This window comes from Frieseomelitta varia, unplaced genomic scaffold (assembly GCF_011392965.1).
Source record: "Frieseomelitta varia isolate USP_RPSP 00005682 unplaced genomic scaffold, Fvar_1.2 scaffold_201, whole genome shotgun sequence".
Lineage (NCBI taxonomy): Eukaryota > Metazoa > Arthropoda > Insecta > Hymenoptera > Apidae > Frieseomelitta > Frieseomelitta varia.
In genome coordinates, this window is record NW_025109762.1 from 440,891 (window position 1) to 465,162 (window position 24,272).

A 24,272-nucleotide genomic window follows, 5' to 3' on the forward strand; every position below is an offset into this window, starting at 1 on the left:
ATAAAAATTTGATTAAATTAGTAGAAATTGAAATTAAAATTAAATTAGCAGAAATTAATATTTAATATTTATAAACGTAAATTTTGTTAATGTCTAGTCAATTAAACCGTCGTACGCGCGAAAGACTTTCTTCCTGGCAAAATCGTACGAATTATAATCGCAAGCTAACCGATCAATCGCTATTTAACCTTCCACAAAGGCACGCTGTTTCAATGGTAAACGATCTTGTCCTTTCACTGATCGCTTAGAAAGTTATGCGTAAACTGGGAAAGAATGTGGTATTAGATGTATAGATATGCAACGCGGGTGCACTTGGACGTTGGGTAAATATTGCCAATCAGAAAATGGTAGACAAGCATTGGTATCTGGGTTGTGAGCAATAGCAAAGTTAAAGGTGAAATAGATTTAGATATGGCGTGGTACTGGTGATTTAGAGTCGCTCTGTTACGGTATTTCGGTTATTTATAATACGATGCTAATATCGACAAGACGAAAGTACGTGTATACGTGTAAAAAGTTTTTGCGGTGTTAAATCACATGCGAGTAGCAAAATTGGGTTAGGTCAGGTTGCGGGTTATGAATCGGTTTGCGTCATAATCAACAGCTACGCGTGATTTAAAGGGCAGAAAATTGATCTTTCATTTGTTACTTGGAACCGTTCTACGAACTTGTCGAGAGAAAAATCACTTGTTCACGTGATTGGAATTATTTATAATAAGAATTCACTAATTTTTCTTAATTCGCGCAACTTCATTTTTAATAATTCGTGACTCGTCAATCCCTTTTTATTCTTCATTCACACAATGGGAGCCCATGTTTAAATAAATGACTTCAACTAACAAACGTTTAATTAATAACATGAAACTTTTGTAGCTCTTTGGACTGTATTTAAGTGCCCGGAACTTGTCGGAGGACAGACAATTTATATAAAATTGAAGAAGAAAACAAATAAATTCAACCAGCACAGTTAACAGCGAAAACTATCTACGATACCGATCAAACTCTCGAAACTGAGACTGAGACTTTTGAACGTTCCAAAAGAAATCGATGTCGCGTCCAAGCATGAAGTAGAGCGAATAATTTGTCGAAAGATCGTACAAGACCAAACGAGAACAAGTCATCGCGAGAGATTCAAAGGGATCGGAGGTTCTCTCGCGGTCCCTTTTGAAACCAATCGTTGGTACAAACCGCGTGTAAGATCGTGTTTGTGTCAACGTGGCACACGTGGGCGGCATTATATGAGAGATCGCCTCGTTATCTTACCACCGTATAACCCGCTTCCAGAACCCGGGCAGCCTGGAAACAGGTTACGCAGCAGAGAGAGAGAAAGAGAGAGAGATACGCTTATAAATGTTTCTGCGTGCGTTCTGAAATATTGCGTTTCCTGGTCGACTAGTTGGGTGTCCGAGATATCGAGGGGCCCCCGGAAAGTCCGGCGACCGAGCGGCGAATTGGCCGCGTTCAGCCCCGGTAATTAAAATTGCTTTTCCCGCGGGCGGTGTGTATTTCAAAGCCCGATAACCGACCGACTATTTATAGCGTGCATACGGTACAACGCCGCGGTAATCTACGGTCGCCGATCGCTTTCCGCGTCAAATCGAGAGAGAAGAGATCGAATCTCCTCCAGAGGAGAGACACTCTATCATCCGGTGGTAAAAATTCGCAAAGATACCGCGCCGGTTATCTGTTCGCTCGTTGACATCGTGTAGTTTGCTAAAGAGAAACGCAACGTAACGGGGTGTAACCCTTTTCTTTTTTTTTTTTTTTTTTTTGTCTAGCTTAGTGATCCGACAGTTCACTGGCGGATAACTCTCTTTGCTCTCCGTTTGTAATAACGGAGATTATTGGTAATACGAATTGGTAATTCGGGAGAGAAACAATCGATTGTTACGGAATTGGACTATATGCATGAAATTAATGAGAATATAGGCTTGTTGACGAAGAAGAAAATGAAAACAAATAAAAAGAACAATGAAACATAAATGTACGTGAAAGTGACCAAATAACGATGCTTCCAAGCAATTATACTCGATATTCTCTGCAAGAAAATTAAAAATTATCAAAATTACCTACCCAAATTTCCACCCCTCTAGTGACATAAATTATTACACCAAATTATCAAACAGAAACCAACCGAAAAATAGAAGGGAAGGACAGTAAAACGGAAATTCTATGCAAAAATGATCAAAGGATCCGGATGCTTCGGAGCAACCCTACCAAAATATCCTCCGCCGAGGAACGAAAAAATTGCCCAAAATTATTACACATCGACGAAAGGCCAATTCCCAACGTGAGAGTTAATTACCGCGAGGACCGCCCTTCGAAAAGATTTCCACGCTGTTCCACCCCTAATGCCCAACCACCGCGTGATTAGTTAACCGCGCGGAGGCAAATTCCACGGTCGAATCTAAGGACACGGATTCAAGCGCGGACGCGGAGTCGATTAATAACGTCTCTAATCCTGGCCCTTCGCTAGCTATGACGAATAGGCGCGTTATCCACGCGAGTCCGTGGCTGGCTTTCGGCTACGCGGAGACCAAGGGTTAGACCGTGTCTCTGTCTCTCCCTCTCTGTCCCTCCTCGTTGCTTCCCCGTTTCGCGCGATCCCTTGGTCTCTCTCTTCGAAGCAGAGAACCGGCAAGAGGGTTGAAGGGGGTGGCAGATTGATCCGTCACGGAGCGCGAGCACAATCACCCCCATTAGACATTATGTGCCTCCCGGACCCGCACACACACGCACTTACGTCGCGCTCACGTAAGCGTCGAAGCGGGCGTGTGTGCGCGCGGGGCCAAGCGTTACCGTTGCCGGCCACCGAAATGCATCCACTCTCTCTCTCTCTCTCTCTCTCTCTCTCTCTCTCTCTCTTTCTCTCACTCTCTGTAGTTGCACCCTGAGCTATGATACCGGCGCTGATCTACGGGTATTCGCCGCGAGACGCACGAAATTGCAACAAATTCGAATTTGCGCTGCGCCGAGTCTTTCACTTTAACGAGTGGTCCGTTCCTTCGATTTTAAGGATTGGTATCAAGTTGAGTTGCAGATGATTTAATACTAAATTCTTATAATTCCCAATAACCGTATAATGTCAATTAAGAATTGAAGCTGGTACAGTTTGCGTGTTTTCATCTCCCTCTTTTGACTTTAATAAGCGTCAGTTTAATAATTTCGATAATTAAAATTAACCTGTTGTCAACTCCTCTCGTCTCTTTGACAAATTAAGAAAATAATTATGAAAAGGAAAAGGACAGCATCGCAAAGTCTTAGATTAAATCAATCTTCAACTTCAAGCCTTTCTTGAGTCAAAATATTCGCTCTGTCAAAAAAGAAAAAAGAGAAAAAAATGGCAACTACCTCTGAGACATTGCTACCGAATTCCAATAGGGCTGGTGTAAAGAGTCGCTTCTAAAATACACCGGCGCTAAGACGCAGTAAAGTAATCGTCCACTTAAATCTACGAATCACTGCTTCGACTTCTATTTAATGACTCCGTGGTCACGAATTAACTCGGCCAGAAATACCTGTCCGAGACGATTCCAATCTATCCCCTGGCTAATCTATCATTCATGTTCCTCCACACAGGGAAAGAGAGAGAGAGAGAGAGAGAGAGAGAGAGAGAGAGAGAGAGAGATCTCAGATTAAGCGAGACAAAGCGTCGTTCCTTTAATTCCCTCTCGAGTCCTCTCTCAAACGAGCCAAGCAACGATTCAAAAAAGTCGTTTATCTAGCGCGGAAATCGATAATCGTCCAAAGCCTCGGTGGTCTTGTTTGCTGTTTGAAACTCGGTAGCTATAAATTGTAATTCTTCTTCTTCGTTGCATGCATTTCCATTGAGAATTACTGAGATGTCGTTTCGCAATTAAACCATGGATTTGTATGTGTTTATAGGAAATTTGGAATTGCAAAGAATGTAAATACACTAGCACACCATGAGTATCGATAATCTACTGAATACTATATTCTTTATCATTAATAACAGTAACCTATTCTGAACAAATATACAAGACATAGCCAAAGTGCAGTTTTTGTAACGTTGTAACGGGTGCTTTACAAATCTTACTAAAGTTTCATTTTCTCGATAATCCTGAAAATGTGGTTTCGCACAAAAGTCCACAGTCAACTAATAACACAATGTGTCAGAAGATGCAGAAGACGTACGCGCTAGTCTACAGAGGACACGCTTATTTTCTAACAACGTTCCCCGATACCTGCAGACTAAAAAAAGGAAATATACCCGAAGTAACAAGTAAATCAGCTTTTTCCTGCGTGCTGCTCGATCGCGAGTAAACGACGCCGATGGAAGGCGGAACGGGGATCGAAGAGACGGGGCATGGGGCTGAAAACCGGGATTCTGAAAACCGAACGACACGAGGAGAGCCGCGCGCGCGGCGACACGGAGCGGTGCTCACCATTTGCCGCGCGAGGCGAAGCCACCCACGTAGCCCGCCGCTCGTTTGTCATCCGACAAATAGCCTTTCTGCCGGGCCGCGTTACACCAGAAGAGTCAAGTACGTGTGTCGACAACGTGGGCCGCACGCGCGTACGTGCATACGCGTGTCCCAGGCGTCGCGTCTCGTGGCGGAAGGATTCGCGCTCGTAAGATTATTATTATCTTAACGGGCAGGGCCGCGCGCGACCCGTGCCGGCCATATTTCTCGCCCCGGCACAGAAATACCTCTTCTTTCCTAGCCATTAATTTCGACGCGCCTCCGAGCTTCGAGGATTGTCCGTCGAATTGTGAAATCTTTTAAGGCCGAAATCAGGCTTGAGGAATTTAGGGGATGATTTTAAGAATAACGTTTGTTGTACCTATCATTCACTCTGTAATGATGTGGAAATAATGTCTCATGCGTAGACATTTATATATGTAACGGTCTTTTAAATTTCGAGGGGATGAAAAGGTACTGATACGTACCTTTTTCTGCAGATTTTCTCGATTAGATTTCGCGGATTTTTATACTTACAGTACAGAGATGCACACGATTTGTACGAACACGGTGACAGACGAAATAAAATATTTTTGGAAAATGGTATGTTATTTGACAAGAAGAATGGAGAAATAGAATACTAACATGATAGATGAAATAATTGGAAATTCAAACACCTGAAGTATTACCCTCTACTTCCCTTTCTGTACACGAAATAAATCAAAATTCACTGTCAGTTGCTAAATCTTGACTCACTGCACTGTAACATTCAAAAACAGTCGCAACTTTCTCAAACGCGATACTCCACTAATTCGTGACTAATTCGAAAGAATTTGCGTTTAACGGCAAAAGGGAACAAAGAGGAAAGATGAGAAATATTTGCGAGAGATCGCGTTAGAGGATTTCTGGGAAACACGACGCGTTAGGATGGCGCGACACCGTGTAGGGTGAAAAGTAGGCTGTTCGGCTTTCCACTGTTCGTTTTCGTCCGCAGGATCCTTCGTCGACGTACTTACACACGCGGCAACATCTGGCGACAAAGTGTAACGTTAAGCCGTGGTGCACGAGAAATAGAGAGAAAAGAAACAAAGGAAAAACGAGGAAGGAGAAAGAAATGACAGTGGTAAGCGATACGTGAATTCGCTGATGGATTAGACGCTATTCGAGGAATGCCTGGGCTCGCCAGTCAGCCTCCGGCTGATCGATGCGTTTCTTCGTTCGACCGGCTCCCTTGCCTGCCGTAATTATTCGTGCCAACAACGCGCGAATCGTCGTTGTTTGCATTCTCGCGAAATAACAAGCGTAATTTGCGAAACCGTGAAATATCGCGAGAGTTTCACGCAACGCCAGCTGCAGAAGTTACTTAAGATCATCACTCGAGACAAAAGGATTTAAAGGGAAGAAAAAAAGAAAACAAGGTGGAACGAAAGAGACCTTCGCTTGTTTTAACGCGTCAGAGATTTTGGGATATTTTTTATTTCGATATTCAGTGTAATTTTTAACGTATTGTTAAACTTTACAAATTTTTTTATTACTTCTTATCATTTTGAAACAAATATATATCGCCCTAAAATCTTCATATAGATCACCGTCCTGGGTTTGATACTTCTTTCAAACGAAAATTGCAAAATCCTCTCTCATCGTCAGAATTTCGCGTAGCAGACGAAGAATTTGTACGTACGACTTCTCTGTTCAATTTTCAAGAAGAATTTACAGAAACATCCGTAATCTGTCGATCACGTCATCGATATTCCAAGCTTCGCATAATGAATAAAATGGCTACTGAAAAAATTTAAAGAAAAAGGAAGAAGAGATGAATTTACATAAACGGCCGTGATCTGTCGATCACGCGACTCGAGGCTAGATCCAGCAGAGTTCTCTCTCAACTTTAAAGCTTCGCGTAATCGCGACGATGCGACGGAAGAAACGGTGGCGGTATTGCGAGAGGAAGAAAGGGAGGGAGGAAGGAAGAGCTGGCGTGACAGAGCGAGCACGAGGTGAGATGAATAAATAAGAGGGTTTTGAAAGGCGGTCGCCGTGGCCCAAGAGGTTATTACGTGGCGTCACGCGATGATGTATCCGCGCTGGTTCAGATTGTCTCCGCGAGATGGGACCACCGACCGTGAAATATGCACCAACCCCCGGGTTAAACCCCCTGGAGGCACGCCGCCCACCCTTATTCACCGCCGCATCACCACCTTCGGACGCAAAAAGAGATCCTTGCTGGGATCTCTCCTCACTGGAGGGCGACTGGTCCACCGTCCCGTCCCCTTAACTTCATTCGAATATCAATCTTGCGTGAGGGTGTCTCGATCGTAATTAATGTATCGGGCTTATTTATGAATAATTCTTGAATGTGTCACGGATTCGTGGACGCGCGATGGAATAATTTTCTTTAAATTTCTTTGCTAGTTTTAAACCGAAATTTCTCTCCATTCCCTCGTGTTGATACTTTCGTCCTTATAGATCATTTTAAAGAGAGTATCCTAATTGTTTTTGTCCAGTAAGAATCTACGAGATCCTCTAGTATTTTGCTTATTGATCCGTAAAAGAAGTTTGATTCTTAAGGAAACGACCGTGAACGAACGAGCTCGACCGGGATCGATAGCTTTTAAAATGTTTTGGCAAATCGAGGTGGCCACCCCCGAATGAAGTATCACGATGGAACATTAGGAGGGATGTATTTGGCCGATGTAGCAATAATTTCCATGCATATATACACGTAGGTGGTGCAGTGACGGCGCATAGATCACAAGGGCTCGCCGACACGCGACAGCACGTGCTTCCAGCCACTGCTCTCCTCTCTCTTTCTCTCTCTCTCTCTCTCTCTCTCTCTCTCTAGGTCTCCGTCCCTCTGGCCAACCACGTGCCTGTGCACTTAGGGTAAACTTCATGAGCTTTCCACCCACCACAAACGACAAACCACTCGAGTGGATCCCCCTCGAACGCGTATGTGGCATAACCCTTCTTCCAACCATTACCATGACGCAATTCAAGCTTAATACAACGGATCTCCGGGATTTATCCTGAAACAGGGAAAGTTGGAATACCTAGTGCTGGACGCTAGAGTTGGAATACCATTTTCTAGAAGTTGGAATTTAGTATAAATTCGCGAGAAGTTGCTTGAAGATTCTGTTGTAGGGTGTAGGCATTGGTGAAGTCGAAAAAATTGATGTTGACACTTGTGAACTGATAGTAAATTCATATTTTGAAACGTGTGAAAATAATTAAAAGATTGTGAAATGTTACATTACGCTGTGCTTAATTTTACTTTGTACGTATTATATAATATTGTATTTTGACTGTATTTAGTAGTAACTCTATCATTCTATATTTCCATGATTAATATTATAATATCATAGTTTGTTGAATTACATTATTAAGATCAATGGTAGACGAAGAATCAGCAAGTAAAATATCTATTATTATTAAATTTTAATTTATAACAAGTTCATTTTTCATCGGTTTATTTGTGTAACATTGTGTAATATTATGATGATTACATAATTACTTTAATTATCGGAAAACTCGAAGAAATCTGATACACGAATTCTACTTAATTGGTCTGACTAACGCAGGACTATTGTACTTCATCACACCATAGTTTCTGACTTGTTGAATCAAATCATGGTTGTTGAGTCAAATCATGGATTTATATTATATTTATTTTGTTGCTATATTAATATATTAATTTGCTAGACTGCGGATTTTTAAACATTTATGAGTTTAAAACATTTTTCACAAATGCATAGGAATATTTTTGTCAAAAATACAATAAATCTTCTTTTTCTAATACAACAATAAAATATATTTAAAATTAATTCTTTGCGATAATCTAAAATTATTAATGTTCCAGAAACTGTATTATTTGTTATAATTTGTTATAATCTGCGGATATTATTCATTAATAGAAAGTTTGGAGGTACAAAATTGCACAAAATACATGTAATATGCAAACTAGAGTGCCTATGTAGTATAATATAGCAGATGAAACGAATTTCTATTTAAGTTCCATTACTTTAGTTATATTAATGCGTATAAAAATCCGGACCTTATTTATTAAATTGTTACACCAACATTCTAAATATTTTTATATTTTGAAAACCGAAAATTTTCTTTTCTTACATACAGATTCTCATCTATTTTCTAAAATTTAGTACAATTCACGATTCAATCGAAGTGTGATAAAGTATATTTTACGATCTGATATACTTTCATTTTGTTTAATCGCTCCTCTGATTCAATTAATGAATCAACGATTCTTGTCACAGAAACGTGGCTAAAGGTGATTCGAATGATTACTTGTCGTCAGGTCTGTTGTAAATCCATACGCAGCGCGTAATAATCGCTTCTAAACAAGGGGATGACGGACAACGCGTAATCATATTATGATGTTGTGGCCTTTAGCTCTCCTGAGGACGCGGACAGGGGAAGTTCGTGTGTTTGACATTTAGCATTTCCCGCGGGAACCTCGGGACTACGTTCATCATCGAGAGATTGCATTGTCCTAACATTTACCAAATAATTTCTTCGCGATTTCTCTTCTAGATGTTTAACCAATTTCATCCCTTGTCAAAATCTGGAATTTTATTCTTTTTTGTAAGCAATGATACTCGAATACAATCAAAATATAAAAATCAAGGATGGATTAATAATTAAAAACTGCCTCAACCTTAACTTTTTCTCTATGAAACAAGCAGACGATATATTAGAAAGTACGAATTAATTAGAAAAAATTAATTAGAAAAATGCTCGAATTAATAATTAGAGACTGTATTTGATTTTCTTAATAGAATGAATAGACCGTGAATTTAAATTGTAGAATATCATTCGGGAATTAATAAACAACTTGCTAATCAATAAATAAATTCTTCCATTCGCACATTAGTTTAAAAAGACCAATTTAAACGTGTCAACAATATCCTATCATAAGTAGCAACGATTTGAAAGAAAGAAATAAAACCAGCAGTTTAAAATATCGCTGGCTTTATCATTAAAATACATAAACAAATAGATTTCCGAAATACTTTGAAAACTGTCGTGGCAAGTCTCCTCTTCTTTTCACGAGGAACGTTGTTTTTAAGAAAGATGATCGCGCGAGAAGACAGGGTGCGGCCCGTGACAAGCAAAGACGTATCGCAAGCGAATCGCAATTTATTTTTGTATCAGGCGAATGTGTCTAACTAGTTTGTCCGAGCGAAAGTAAGAGCCTCTGCTTCCAAGATTAACGATACTTTAGTACTGTTTTAAAGAGGTACCCACCCCCTCTCCACGGCGGACCTCCACGACTTTCTCCTACCTCCCTGGATACTGCCAAACCTCCCCCGAAGAAAATACTTAGGATTAACCTGTTCCACCACCCTTTCGGACCCCTCCTGAACCCTCGTCTCCTCCCGAACTCACCACTTCGTTATTTCCTACCGCTGTACTACCCTCGAATGGGAGGTTCAGAGTGAAACAGAGAGAGAGAGAAAAACGAAGAAAGCGAGAGAGAAAAGAAAGAGAGAAGAGTAGCAATCGTCGGAACTTGAAAGCAGGGCATTTTATGATGACTACAAAAGTGGTCCGGCCACTGTTAGGGCGGCGAGAAAGAGGGTGGCACGAGCAACGCGAGACTGAGTTACTACCCCTACCAAAGCTTTTTTTCCGCCCTTAGCCCGAGAATCGTGGGGGAATAGAGAGAGAGAGAGAGAGAGAGAGAGAGAGAAATGGAACGACAGGGAGAAGGAACGAAGCTGGATCACGATTTTCTCCCTTACCAGAGGAGAGAACGCTGCAGCCAGGGACTTGAATTGATTGCTTTCATTACGCAAAAAAGTCACTTCCTCTCTGTCTCCTTCTTTCTTTCTCTTCTACTGTGTGTCTGTCTTTCCCTCTCTCTCTCTCTCTCTCTCTCTCTCTCTCTCTTTCTCTCTCTCTCACTCTACTCTGTGCCATCTACTCTTTCGCTCTCCATCTCTCGACATCCCTCACCTTGGCCTCCGTATTTTTAACTTGTGCCGCGCGACACTGGCGAATAAGTAAGTGTGCTATTTACATCAAATCTCGTAAGTTATCGCCCATCCCCTCTATGTATCCCTCTCTCACTCTCTCTCTCTCTCTCTCTCTCTCTCTCTCTCTCTCTCTCTCTCTCTCTTTCTTTCTCTGTTCCCCNTCTCTCTCTCTCTCTCTCTCTCTCTCTCTCTCTCTCTCTCTCTCTCTCTCTCTCTCTCTCTCTCTCTCTCTTTCTTTCTCTGTTCCCCACACAGGAGTCTGTGTCACGGTACGGTAATACGGTTAGGGGTTAATCTTTTACGGAATAGTAGCCGAATTCCGTGGGACGCTCTCGCGAAGAGCACTCCGGGTTTTTGCGGTTTCGAGAGCGGCGAGCCAAAAGGGGGATAAATTCGTCCGGTGCTTTTTCCTCTGTTTTTCTACTTCTTTCTTCCTTCTCTTTCTCTTTTCTTTCTTTTCATTTTTGTCTTTCCCTCGTCCTGTTTTTTGGTCGTTCGGACGAACAGTTTTTGCCACGGAGAACGGAGATTCTCATCGGAGACCCATTATACCCCGGTCGCGCGACACGGCAAACAGAAAAATAATTCTCGCGAAACCACCGTCAGGGTTTCGGTCTCTAATTGAGGAACGCTAATGAAATTTTGATTTCTGGCAACGATTCGAGGGATCGCAGAGATTCAGATTGTACACGCGATCACTTGTGAACGCGACCAAGGAAGCTGAATTTAAACAGAGACCTGTTTCATTTCACTACTACGTTGTTTTTGTAAAAATTAATAAAAGACGAACGAATTTAACGTTCAATCATTCGTAGATCCTACGTATATTTAGTAATTTTTATATTTAGTAATCATCTGAAATCGATAGTACTTTGTATCTTTTAAACAAGAAAAATAACCACGACGATATTCTGACTATCCAGATTCTTATTATTGTTGAAACTTTATGTCATCATTATGATCATTAATTTCAATAAATAGATTATTATTTTTAATTTATATTATTTTTGAAAGATTTATTTTATTTGAATTTTACCAATCATCTGTAGAATGATTAAGTAATTATCCACCATTCAATCATATATATATGTAACGAAATTCCATTATTAATTATCAGTAATACAAAAAGTATTTTTAATAAATAAATTTTAATATGCCTTGAATTTAAACTTCAAACGTAAAACTTTCATTTTCATTAAAAATTGCAACATATTAAAACCAACGAAATGTTAAGTCATTCGAATCCTGCGTTCAGAATTAATTTCCACAACGATCTAAAATTGACAATTTCATATGTACTGTAACAGCGACTACTTTACCAACTTTTACGAAATCTTTCCAAAAATGCATAGTATTCCTTTCATTCCGTCCGTCAAAAGTCCAGAAATCGTCTTCGTAAATGATGCATGAAACTGGACTACAGTTTACAGTTACGGAAAGAAGACGAAAGAAAAAAAAGAAAGGATTGTATCGAGTGGAAAGAAAATCCTCGAGCTGGATGATGGTATCGTGGGATGAGAGAGGAGGGAGGAAAGGGACTCTCCCCCCCCCCCTCCCCCTCCCACCTATTTAAAGTGTTAACGCTCTGGGAAGGTCTGGTGGTTCGGAGCGACTCTCGGGATCAGCCGGAAGGTGCGGTCAGCCATCGGCGTCGGTGGGACCGCCGCTGGGCCGCGAATCTCACAAGGGTCCGGTTTACATTCGAGTGCGTTCTTTCATGACTCCTTTCTTCGTTTCATTCCTACGTTACGAGGTGGGGGCGGGGTGGGGGCCCAGCTCCGTTCGTTCCTCCTCCGCTTTCGTTTCGTCCGCAGGGAGGAGAGACAGGGACAGAGACTCTCTGCCAGAGAAGTCACCACCATTGACATTAGATACGTGAGATCGGGAAACGCGCGTTCCTGTCGAACGCGATGTTCGTTGCGTAACCGGCTTGCGTATCCGACACTGCGACGTAGCCGCCAGGGATCCGGTAATTTCCTAGCCGGCCGATTCTGCGTTTTCGATTGTCCGGCTTGCGAGTGCCTGGATCGATTGCACCGCCGCGACACCGCATCCTGTTACCACGGCTACTTTTTAACCTTCGACGACGGAACATTGTCGTACTGTCCGAGAAGGATTGGATTCTTCCTCGTGTCTCTCACACGCGCCAGCCCCGATACCCCGGGACGAGATTCTTCGGTTGCAGTTGATGCGATTGAGTCGGATTCTCGAACGAGCTGCTTCGAACACTTGTAAATTACGTTGGGAATTTTTTGTAGATTTGATACGGATTTGGGGTTAAGGATGGTTCTCTGTCTTTCAGATGTGAGATAAATTATTGGTCTATGTTATTGAGATTTTCTTGTACTGCAATTAAGAGTGCCGGTTCTTATCTTTCAGATGCGAGACAAATTTGAACGGTCGAGGTATTAATGTGAAATTCTAAAGACAATTGCAGCACTTCGATCAATTCCTTTAACGTCAATTATAGAAAAATCCTATACACGTACTGCGAGCTACTTAGAGATAACGCGTGAAATATTTCCGTCCTCGCGACACGTTCATCGATCTAATTCTACTCCCTTCACCACCAATCACAAGTCCAATCCAAATCCTTCGAAAATCCTCCCTCCCGCCAGAAATCCCTTTAAATCAAAACTAAACAAGTCCCGAGCAAGCTCGCTTCCCCCATGTCGCGGAGAGTCGATTCTTCCCCTAGGAGGAGACAACAAACCCTCGGAAGAATTCTTTGGTTCACCTGGCTCGACGGTGCCGGATAACGAAAAGCAGCGCCGTGGCAGCACCGGGAGATCCATTCGTCATTATCGCGTCGACCGACCTAATCTCTGAAGGATCTCTCGAGATTACACTTTGGCATATCATTTGCCTGAACGAACGAGCGGCTCGGGCCGCGTTGACGGGCAATATGTCGTCTACATGAGTGCACCGGCACTCGACGTGAGATACATTCGGCAGTAGAATTTAGGGGAAACGCGCACTTGGGAAACGCACGCGGTGGAGGCTGATGCTTGGATGCTAGCAGTATTCCAAGCGATATGGTGGTTGTGCAGCGTTGTCGGACGGGCAGATGCAGATGAGCTCGTTGCTCCGAGTGCATCGATCATTGGGGTAACGTGACTGCTTGGTCCTCTTGGATGGCTAATCTGTAGCTAGGAGGTTCGCTGTCCTTCCTAATCCGTCGGATAACCGCCTGTATTAATCTGATTTATTATTGGCAAGATGTAGGAATCCCGTGATTTGAATGATCTTTGGTCACGTGGGTGAAACGTTGGAATACTCTAGGGACTATAGTTTCGAACGTGTACTAAATTAGTCACCAAGCGAAACTTGATAAACTAGTAAAAATAGCTAGTAATTAGTAACTGAAAACTATTAAGAAATTAATTGTGTAAGAATGGATTCGTGTTTTTGATATAACTAATCTTTATATGCATTTTCAATTAATTAATAATTAATCTATAATTCAAACGAACGATTCGTGACGATGAGGAAAAGTGCACACATTATTCACGCATTATTCGCACGAGGTTCAGTTTTATAAACTATTTGTTTTCTAAAGTTTGGGTATTTAAATAGAATTCTATTGTGCTGGCAAAAATTTAATGTTACAAGTCAATGTCCAACTGGAATTTCTACTGGTTGAATTCATTTATTTGAGCTTCAATTATGGTCAGATACTCGCGGTACGATTGAAGTCAATGAAGAATAATAATTTTTGAGGAAATTCAGCTTGAAAATTTATGAAATACACAGTGACGAGCAAAACTGAACACACACGTGGAATTTCAATTATAAATAATATTTTATCGAGTATTTGCATGTAGAATAAAAAAGTTTTAGCTTATTCAGCAAAATTCTATCATCGTGTCTTACCATCATGTGTCGCAATTAATTTAAATAAAAAATTATCGATACTTTAAATTGTTATAATTTCGTAAAAAGTATCACATAACGATGAGTTTTTTTTAAATGAAACCAAGATTGTCATATGATCTTTCTTTACGAAGATATAACAATTTCAAGTGACAATTGACAATCATTACTTCGTCACGTATTCGGTTATGCTCTTCACTGTATAACAATTATTAGTGTGTTAGATTTTCAATCCGAATAAAAAATGGCCCCACGAACAGAGTTTCGTTTATCTAGAGCAGGAGAAGATTATCGATTAATATAATGAAAAAAAAAAGAAGTAGGAAGATGCTTCGTCAAATGAACGAAATCTCTAACATCGTCTAAAAATCGTGCATACCGGAGGATTCTCTGAACTGAAATAAAAGTTGAGCACGAATCATCAATTCCATTGATTCCTTCGATAATTCGTTGACAAGGCCGCAAGAAAGACAGACAGACTTCTGTCTCTACGCGAAAGGGTTAAACGGAAAAGAAGTTGGAAATCGCACGGAACGAAATCGAGATGTCGGTCTGGTAACGGCGATCTGGATCGCGGTCAAACCCTCGCCATAAATCGTCGCGTACGTACGTTTCGCCGAAAAGTTTGGCCGGCGATATCTCGCGGTATCTCGCGTTATCTCGCAGTAACTCGCTGCCGCGTGGCAAAAATCGGCCGTGGTCCAGGTCCGTGAGTAATTCGGTGCCGGCTGAAGGGTAATTGGAATGCATCGTGCATTGCCTAACTTTCGAGTTATTGCCTGCATAAAAGTGATAAGTTTCTTCCGGCGAATGAGCATCTATAGATTACCGTAAATGTTATACCACGACCGCGGTTCGGTCGCACGTAACACACGCTCGCACACGCGCGCGCCAAGTTCCCAAGGAAAAGTATCCTAGCGGGCGCGCCGCAGTTTGTAAACCAGTATATCGTGCCCCACCCTCCTGCTTCCCCCCTCCCAGGCCCCACGTGACACGCGTAACTTGCGGATTCCCTAGCCCTTTCCTCCCTCATCCACCTTTTGCGATCCTCCACGGACCGTGGACAGTGTCCACGGCTGTTTTGTCCCGCGAGCGTAATCAGTCTCGTAATTAACCACGTCGGAAACGCCTTGTGCTCTCGCCACAGCGATCGAGAGATTGACTTGTCTTTGACGGTGTCTTTGATAGTGGGTTAAGCCTTTCGTTCTGTGACAACACTGTTCAGAGCACGAGCAGTTTAAAATAGACGTTTCAACTGGGTTCGGAGATATTCAAGATCTACCATGTTCCTGGTGTCGGATGTAGAAAGTACATATTTTGGAATTGTTTGTAACGGTGTGTTTAGAGCGAACGAGGAAGACGAAATTTGCTTTCACTCGCTGGTAGACTGTGGAGGTTTGTGCATTTTTGTGAAATTTAAGATACGCGTAACTTTGAGTTACGCCGCAAATAATATGGCTCTTCTGGTTTAAACGAATCTCTGAGTTGTTTACTGAGTCGAAGTTTCAGAAAATTGGAACGAAAGAAGGATAATGAATTTTAAGAGATATGGGAAGCTTCAATTTGAAACGAATTGATGTAAAATACTTGAAGGCAATTTCCTACGTAGATTTAATCTCTTCGATTACTGCGCAAATGCCCACGGTCTACGCTCGTTCGGTCTGACAAACGAAACGGACACGCGTGCGAATTTTCGTGAAACATTCGTTTGATCCACAATTGCGCACGATGATACGTAAGATGTGAAACCTGTGTCCGAACCACTCCACAATGTATTCGTGCAAGAAGAACATATTCTGCACTATACAACCTGTGACGTAATTGCGATAGATGCCTCGGCCAAGACACAAACTGAAACAGTCAGATAACAGTGTAATCTCCTGACAAACCCAAGAGCTACAGTAACACTCTCTCTTTCTCGCGTTAACAACGATCATTTCCACCGAACCGATCGAAACGTTACCCCTCGATTCTGTTCATCGATCCTGGATCAGCGGGAGCGTAAAAAAAGAAAGAAAGAAGAAGAAAAAAAAAAAGCGTCGAGACAAAGCGCCGACGTTGGAGCGAGCGCTTCACGGAAGAAGTGGAGCGACAAAGAGAAAGCTCTTAAATAAATAAAATCGATAAGGCGAGACATGGTATCCAAGGAGAGCAAGGTAGAACCTCCCGGAGAGGGACAGAGCTCATGAATAAGCAGTGCTCACGGGGGTGTGCGCCGCGTGATTTCGCGTGGGACTGTTGGCGGTAGACCAGCCGGCGAACGTTTATTTCGCAACCTTTGCCTCTTCCATCCCCGGATTCTGCCTCTTGCTCCGGCAGGGCGGCCAGCCATCCGCTCTCTCTTCGTCGCACCGCGCTCCCGATGCCAATAACGACGTTATCCCGCGCGACGCTCAAGCCGTTTCCGTAGAAACCCCGCGTTACCCAAGAGCCGCCCCACTTCGGCCACACGTGATCGCGATCCGGCCAATGGTGGCCGCGGATCCTCCCGGCTGGATGCTGATCGAGGGATGCAAAAGGCGGGGTTGCGAGTTCGCGTGGGGATGAAAGCTCGGCGATAGAGGCGGGGGTCGAAAAGCTTGGGCCGAGTCACGTGTGCCCAAGTGTCGCCAGAAGCCTGGTTCGTGCTTTCACGTCGTTGTTACCCGCACGACCGTGCCGCTTTTTCGGGTCCAGCCACCGTGTCACCGCGGCTGATAACGATAACGAGAGTCGGACGTGACCGAGAACCTTTTTGCCTATTTCGGCCACTGGGACCTAACTGAGATCGGCGCGACTCGAGCCGATATTCAACAGCAACGGACAGCTGCTCCCGGATCGTTTAACGAAGACTCGGGATCGCTTTCGATTCGCTTTCCGGGGTTGTTCTCGATCGTGGAGAATGCTCGGAACGTGACTGAGTTAGTTTGAATAGCTGGAAGAGACAGTTGAGTCTTTGTACTGAAGAGTGTTTGACGAACAGTCTGGGATTTCTGCTCTCGATCGATCGGTTGGTCGTGGATGATGCCTCGCAGTGGTTGGATATTGGCTGTTGGTCGGATTCGCGGGTGATAAACATGGACGGGACGCGTTTCTCGCCAAGAAGATTCTTCAACTGTTTCGGACTGTTTCTAAACAGACTCTTTGTCGTTCGATGTGGAAGACAGAGGATGATTCGCAAGGTTGAGATATAGTTAGATATAGTTGTTTCGATGAGTGAGCCTTTGGATACGGTGAAGTGGACAGTGTACAGTGACTGAGAGTTACCCTCGCTCGATCCCAGCAGATCGGACAGTTTCACAACTCCAAAACTTGGAATATCGAGAAATCATTTCAGAATCCACGAAACCAATTCGAGACTCAAAATCGTCTTCGATTTCATCGATTTACAACTGTTCTCGAATTCCAGGAATTCCAATGTTTCGATCATAAGCTTCAAAAGCCAAACACCTTCAAAATCTTTTTAAGTTCCCAGGATCCGAAAGTGAATTTTCCGACCTTCGATTTAGAAAACGAGGCCCCTTTCGAGCTACCGAAGTCCAAAGATCCAGGAACATCGAGTGAATCGTCCGATCATCAGGCCGGTGACGACGATGAGGACAGCTAGAAACTCGTTCAAGGATTCGGCCATGGTACCGTCATTGTGGACGTGGTGCGACAGTGCAGTTGAGTGATGCCGCGAGTGCCGTGAGAGAGGAGACTCCGAGAGGCCGCGTGTCCCCATAAATAAATTTTCTAGAAGACGAGGAGGATAACGGATCCCGATTTACGAAGATGAAGCGACGGCCGACCGGGTGCTCGTCGAAGCCACCCGTCGTCCGGCACAAAGACGCTCCTGATGACGGTCATTGTACCGCCAAGCCATAGACTGGTCGAGGGCGAGGCCGCCGTTAAAAAAGAGACTAGAGCGATCGGAAGAGCTGTGGAAACGTGCGAGGAGCATCGTCGTCGGTGGTCAATAGGACCGACCGTCTTTTGGACGCGTTTCGTTACATTATACGCGCGAGATCGAGAGAGGAACCAGCTGGATTCCCACAGCCGACGGCCGTCGGCTACCGAGGGGTCACGATGGACCTTAGCACCGCCTATCGCTACAACCAGAACATGATGGAATACTACACCTGTAAGCTGACAACCCGTGCAGTACTCTGGAATTTACACGATTATCCAACGATTGTTCTTTTATTACATTTTCTTTGAAGCACTCTCTCTCTCTCTCTCTCTCTCTCTCTCTCTCTCTGCAGTTCTTTGCTCTCGTTGGTTGTTTTTTTTCTTTTGACTGGGTTGGCATCTTTCGTGATCTTAGACGGGTGAACCGAAAGTAGATGATTTCGACTTCACTGCGTTTCAGTTCTTTCTAGATTGATAAATATGAGTACTTTGAGGGGCTCGAGGAAACTAAACTCGCGTCTCGGTTTGGAATTGTATCTTTTTGGTCGATAAACTTTTGTTGCGCTCTTGAGTAAATTTGTTGATAATGATAATAGGATATAAAGTTGGCATAAAAATCGATCTCACTTACTAGAAACTTGACACGTGGAAAGATATGAGATTTCCAACTTGAAGTCCTTCTGTCATTCAGAAAATTTCTCAAATACCAGAGAGATGTAAAAAATTTTTCATTCAGTTGCGATGATTATTAAATTTCATTAAGACGAGACTGGAATAAAAATTCGAGGTAATTACGAAATTCACAATTCGTACAAGAATCGGCCACATTCGCTAGAAACTACACACGAGGTTTTTCAAACGAAACGACGATCACGTTCAACAAAAGTCTGAAACCACAGTGAAATGAAAAAAATACTTCGCGCAACAAACAGCATCGTTTCGTGCGAATTAGGTTAAAAGGTCTCCTTAAAGATCGTTTCTTGCTACGTTTAATAACCGTAGAGTAGGAAAACACAGTCCGCGAAGCAACGAGAAGCGTTTTTTTTTTTCGCGCGGAGCAGCTCGAACACAATCGACTCTCGACGAAGGATCGTGAGAGCGAGCTTGCCGGCGTAAAAATCGATTTCTCTCCGATCGAGGTTTTCTGCCCGGATCAACCGGCCCGTGGAAACAATCGGAAATAGACAATCCGCTCGACGACAAATCTGCATCGAGCAAAACGAGGCTGCGAGAACGTAAACTTCCTTCGACTCGACAAAAAAGCGAAACCACACGGTCGTTGTTGCAGTTTCTGATCCGCGCAGGAACCATTCCTGAAATCGTTCGGCTCTCTCTCTCTCTCTGACCAAATTATTGCTTTCCGTGAATCGCCGATGAAACCGTCTGAATCAACGCCATGTTTCGCTCGAGACGAAAATTTCTTCGATTGTCGCGAAGGAACGAAAAAACTCGGCCACAGAATCGTCTGGCACTCTCGTTTTCTCTGACTTTCTTCTCGCCGCCGGATAAATACTCGCTTTTGTTATATATATATATATATATTGCGGAGAAATTCAAATCTATTCGGAACCGATTTTCTCCGGCGAATCGCGAAATCATGTTGCGCGTGCGGTAAACAGCGATGGAAAGCGGGAATCCAAACGAGTTTCGCGCGTGAAAAACGAAGAAACATGCAAAGGTGGTCGATGATTTCTCATCAGTGCCATCTGTTCTTTTAATTCGTCTTTCGTTTAATTCTCTAGTTATCTACCTCTCTGTGTCTCTTTCTGCAGATAATTCTCGTAGAATATTCGTTTCTATATTTACAGCATTTTCCCGACGATCGAAGTAAAACGTCATTTTGATCCTCAGCTCTTCATTAGTGCAGAATATATTTTTCTCCAGCTTTCTGCTTTCCAACGCGCGTCCAATTTTACCGAAAGATATCCTTCACTCGCATTTATCTGCAAAATGAGCCTGTTGACTCAGAAAAACTGAAGAGATCACAAACAAAACGTACGAACGCACGTTATCAGATAAATACCGACCAAAAAGATATTCGGTATTTTATGGAGAAGTGAAGCAATGTTTTTGTACATTTAAACTTAACCGGTGAACGGTTAAGTTTAAATGATAGCCACGATACACGAAAGGGGGGAGGAGGAGAAGTAAAAAGAGAGGAAAAATAGCAAGTCGAATCTCTTTAGATCGCGATTTCGTCCAATTGCTGGTTGGAAACGTATTAATTAGGTGACCACGGCCGTCGTTTTGGAAACGATGCGGCCGCAGCCGTCCGCCGGTTCCGTTCGAACTAATGGCATGATAATAATTATGAAACATTAACAAGAACGGTGCGGTCAACGCGCGTGCATCGCAGCTGAATCGTTCCGCGACCAGTCAGCCAATCCCTTTCGTTCAACGAGCAAAATTATCCGTGTAATTGCGCACTGAATTTGCCGGACGTTTCAAGATCGGAAAAATGATCACAGCTGGGCAAGTGAAACGAATCAACGATTTGTGTGTTTCAGTTGTTTTGTGTCGCGAAGATGTTCTTAATTCGTGCACGATTAAGGCAGTTTGAAATTTCGAATTTAGTTTCTGCTGTTTTGTTATGTTACAGCTGGATTAGAGTTTGAAAAGCTAATGTTTCATCTCAGTCTGGAGCATTTGTTACGTTCGTCAGAAGATAAACAGACGTGTAAATTGCAAATGTCAACTTGTGAACAGTGACACTTTACAAATGAATACGAGTAACTTTAATAAAAATAATTTTGTCTGTCGAGGGAAAAGAGAGCTTCATCCGAAATTGACAAGGTGGTCGAAACTTTTCGAACGATATTTCCAAAAATTTTATTTATAACACGAAACTAACATAGTCCTGTCGAATCGATATTCGCAGGGCAAGAATATGTATTACCGAAAAGAACGGAACGTAATAAAGTATCAGTATATCGAGTGTGTGGCATTAAGGCACACATAATACTACATAATGTAGAAAATATTCAAAACGAATTGCTCCACGGAAGTACTAAAGAACCGAAACAAATTTTCGTTCGCGTTCTGAATCCCCACAAACATCTACGTTCGACCTAAAAATAAATACGTCACGCGGTGAATCTTCAAAATTTTTCCCGCAAACAGAAAAAAAAAAAAAGATAAAAATCGGCTAATAAATCAATTTTTGTCCGCTTGTAATGCTTGCGCTATTAAATCAGACACACGACCGATCGGGGTTGGAATTTCTGAAAAATAAGAGCAACGCACCGCACTCCCCCGCGTATTTTTCAAGCGAACGAGTAATAAACGTCTAGCGTGTTTCCAACGCGCGGCCCGGCAATACGTAACGCCAAGACCGTAATGTAATACAGGAACAAAGCTGCTGGAGAAATATCGTGTGACCGAGAGTCGGGAATCTATAACGCGCGCTCGGTTCCTCGTTGATGCTCGCTCGCGTCGTATTCGCAATTTTCTTACTTTTCTCCATGAAAATATCTGTTTCTGACGAACTGACGTCGAATTCATTCTCGCGTGGTGCCGCTCAAACGCGATTAATTAATCATTGAGAGCGTCTGATTATCAGTAATTATTAATACTTGTCTGATTGTCGATAATAATCACTCTTGATTGTTACAGCAAGTGAAATTTAAATGTAAACTTGGGATTCGAATATTTACTGTAGAAAATTCTTATAGATGACAAGTTTAACGGTGAGTAGTGAAATTTATAAATACAATTCTCTGTGTTACTCAAATTTACGTTGCATCGGAGTGATGCATCGGATCACTATGATATGATGATTGAAGAGAAAATATATTTACAAATATTATATTTTTATCGACAATTGTTATATTTTTATCGACATTTTATTTGTACCGTCATTCTTGCCATCGAATAAAATCGCTATGGATAACTAGAAAGCCGACCAATTTCTCCCGACTACCAAGTCTATTCAAACTATTCGAACTATTCAAATATCTCGACTTGAATTATTCAACTGTCATTGGCAATGGAAAGTATCACTCGGATCATAGTTAAACACGCGGTCTATTAATGACATGAGAAACCCAAATTCTCGTTGGCCATTCGCTCTCGTTTGAAACGCCCAGAAGAAAGAACCAGAAAGCACAAACCTCAAAGTTAACAAGCGTCCAAGCAACGAAACGCACGACAGCGCACTATGGTGTCATAGTCGGAGATTCAGAGGGTAGAAACGTAACCGAGAGACAATAATAAGCGTTGGTGACGCGGTTGCTACGAGAGAGAGAGAGAGAGAGAGAGAGAGAGAGAAATAGAGCAACGACACGACAATTCGTAGCACTGGTAACTCTGCGATTCGGCCTCCGAGGGGGTGGTGGCTCTCTCGAATCCACGGCTCTCGAACCGAGGTCCCATCGTATAGTTGCGGTCAGCAGGCGTGACGGCGTGCGTGCACCGCGTAGGGTGGTCATGGTGCTTTTACACCCCGCGCCACCATGATTCCAAGCGCGACTATCCCCCTGACTACCGGCCACGCCGCGGGGATGCGACCATAAACGCGAGAGCGAATTGATTTGCGACCGGAAAGCGCGTATCGTTTCTAGTAATGATCGCCGATCCCTTCATTGTCTTGCCGCGTCGTGATCGTATTCGGCTACCGGTGGAGAGAGAAAGAGAGACAGAGAGAGAGAGAGAGAGAGAGAGAGAGGATGGAGGAAGAAAGATAAAAAAAAGGAGAATCGGTGGTTCACGCGTCGCAGCGCGCCTCGTTTCGGTAACAATGATGCTTCTCTCATCGGAATGGCCGAATCATCGCGGTAATTAGCTCCGATTGTTTGGCTACGAGCACGCGTGCCCGGTTTGCTAAGGGAAGAGCTTTCGTTGAATGTTTCGAAGGGATTTGAATTTTGTTTATTTCGTAATGGGGGGTTTTTACGGCGGTGTTTTAATTTCCAGGAAAGTGGAAATGGCGATGAGGTGGATCTTTTGATCTTGTACTTTTCACGGTACATTTAAAGCTTTTCAATGCGTTCGATACCTATACACGTAGCATTGAAAGTATTGTAGATACGATTGAAAGTGTTTAATTTAAATATTTTTTAATCGAAACTGTAGAAACTGAACGTGTATTGCAGGAAATATTTGGGGGATTTTGTTTGTTGAAAGTACACGTTATATTTGCGAGTTATTTACGCGTCATGTTAAAATAAGCGATAGCGCTCTGACGTTCTTGGCAAAACGCACGAATTTAAACGACAGTCAAAGTGTTAATAGCAGAGCTGGACACTCCGCATTTCAAACTGATTTATCGAGTATAAAGCAGTTGAAAGTTTGTCCCATGATTTCTTGAAAGCCTTTTTACTTTATCACGCAATCCAGCGATTAATTTCTTCACGCATGAAATTGAACTTGAGCAAAAGCGAAACAAAAGATAATTTCAGTAACTGAAAACAGTAATCTATTAAACACAGTGATCGTATGAACTCGGAGATTTTAAATGAAATTATCTTTATTCTTCTGACGTCTTATTTCATTGAAAACAATACTATAAAATGATTTTAGGAATTAGAAAAAATTTATTCGGTTTGTTTAGCAAAAATTAATGATAAATCGGCTTGATCGGATCAATTTTTTTGAATCACTTTGTGTAAATACACAGATGCGCATCCTCTGCGTCTGGTGAAAGTTGAACAACTGCGAGACAAACGTGCAATTAATTTTCCAGTAGAATAACGCTATCGTAGACAGACACGACAACGAGAAGATTCGTATCAATCTCTTTATACTCTACTGCGTTATTGGAGCACGTTAAGTCGAACGTCGGCCATTATCGCGAGCCTTCCTTCCTTTCTTTTTATCCCCTCAACGATTCACTCTGATCTGCATTAACTGCGTCGCCAGAAGAAATCGACTGACCGGGCAGAAAGAGGCGAGCAAGGGAATGACTCGCGTGACCCATCACAGACTATAACAGAGTCTAGTCTCTGTTAGTCAACTGGTGTTAGGGATTAGAAACAGCGACGATTGGATCATCGAATCATCAGTGCACTGGCACGTACACGAGGACATATGCCGCGGTCCAGGACCCTCCATTACGATATTAGATCGAAGTTAGCGCGTTAGAGGGCCGTAATACGCGAAAATAGAGTCGTGCTGC

The 24,272-nt window shown here is 42.8% G+C and overlaps 1 protein-coding gene across 6 annotated transcripts in view; it reads left to right on the forward strand.

Moving 5' to 3' along the window:
• Positions 1-18,184: 18,184 nt before the first annotated feature.
• Positions 18,185-24,272, forward strand: part of LOC122526870 (paired box protein Pax-5-like) — a 43,486-nt gene continuing 37,398 nt past the window's right edge. For 5 of the 6 annotated variants that reach the window (XM_043650483.1, XM_043650485.1, XM_043650486.1 and 2 more), the window contains exon 1: positions 18,335-18,392. In XM_043650483.1, coding sequence (XP_043506418.1) covers positions 18,338-18,392 — 55 coding nt within the window. In that variant the 5' untranslated portion in view covers positions 18,335-18,337. Of the gene's footprint in view, positions 18,393-24,272 lie in introns of all 6 variants that reach the window. The other variant, XM_043650489.1, reaches the window with a different exon arrangement.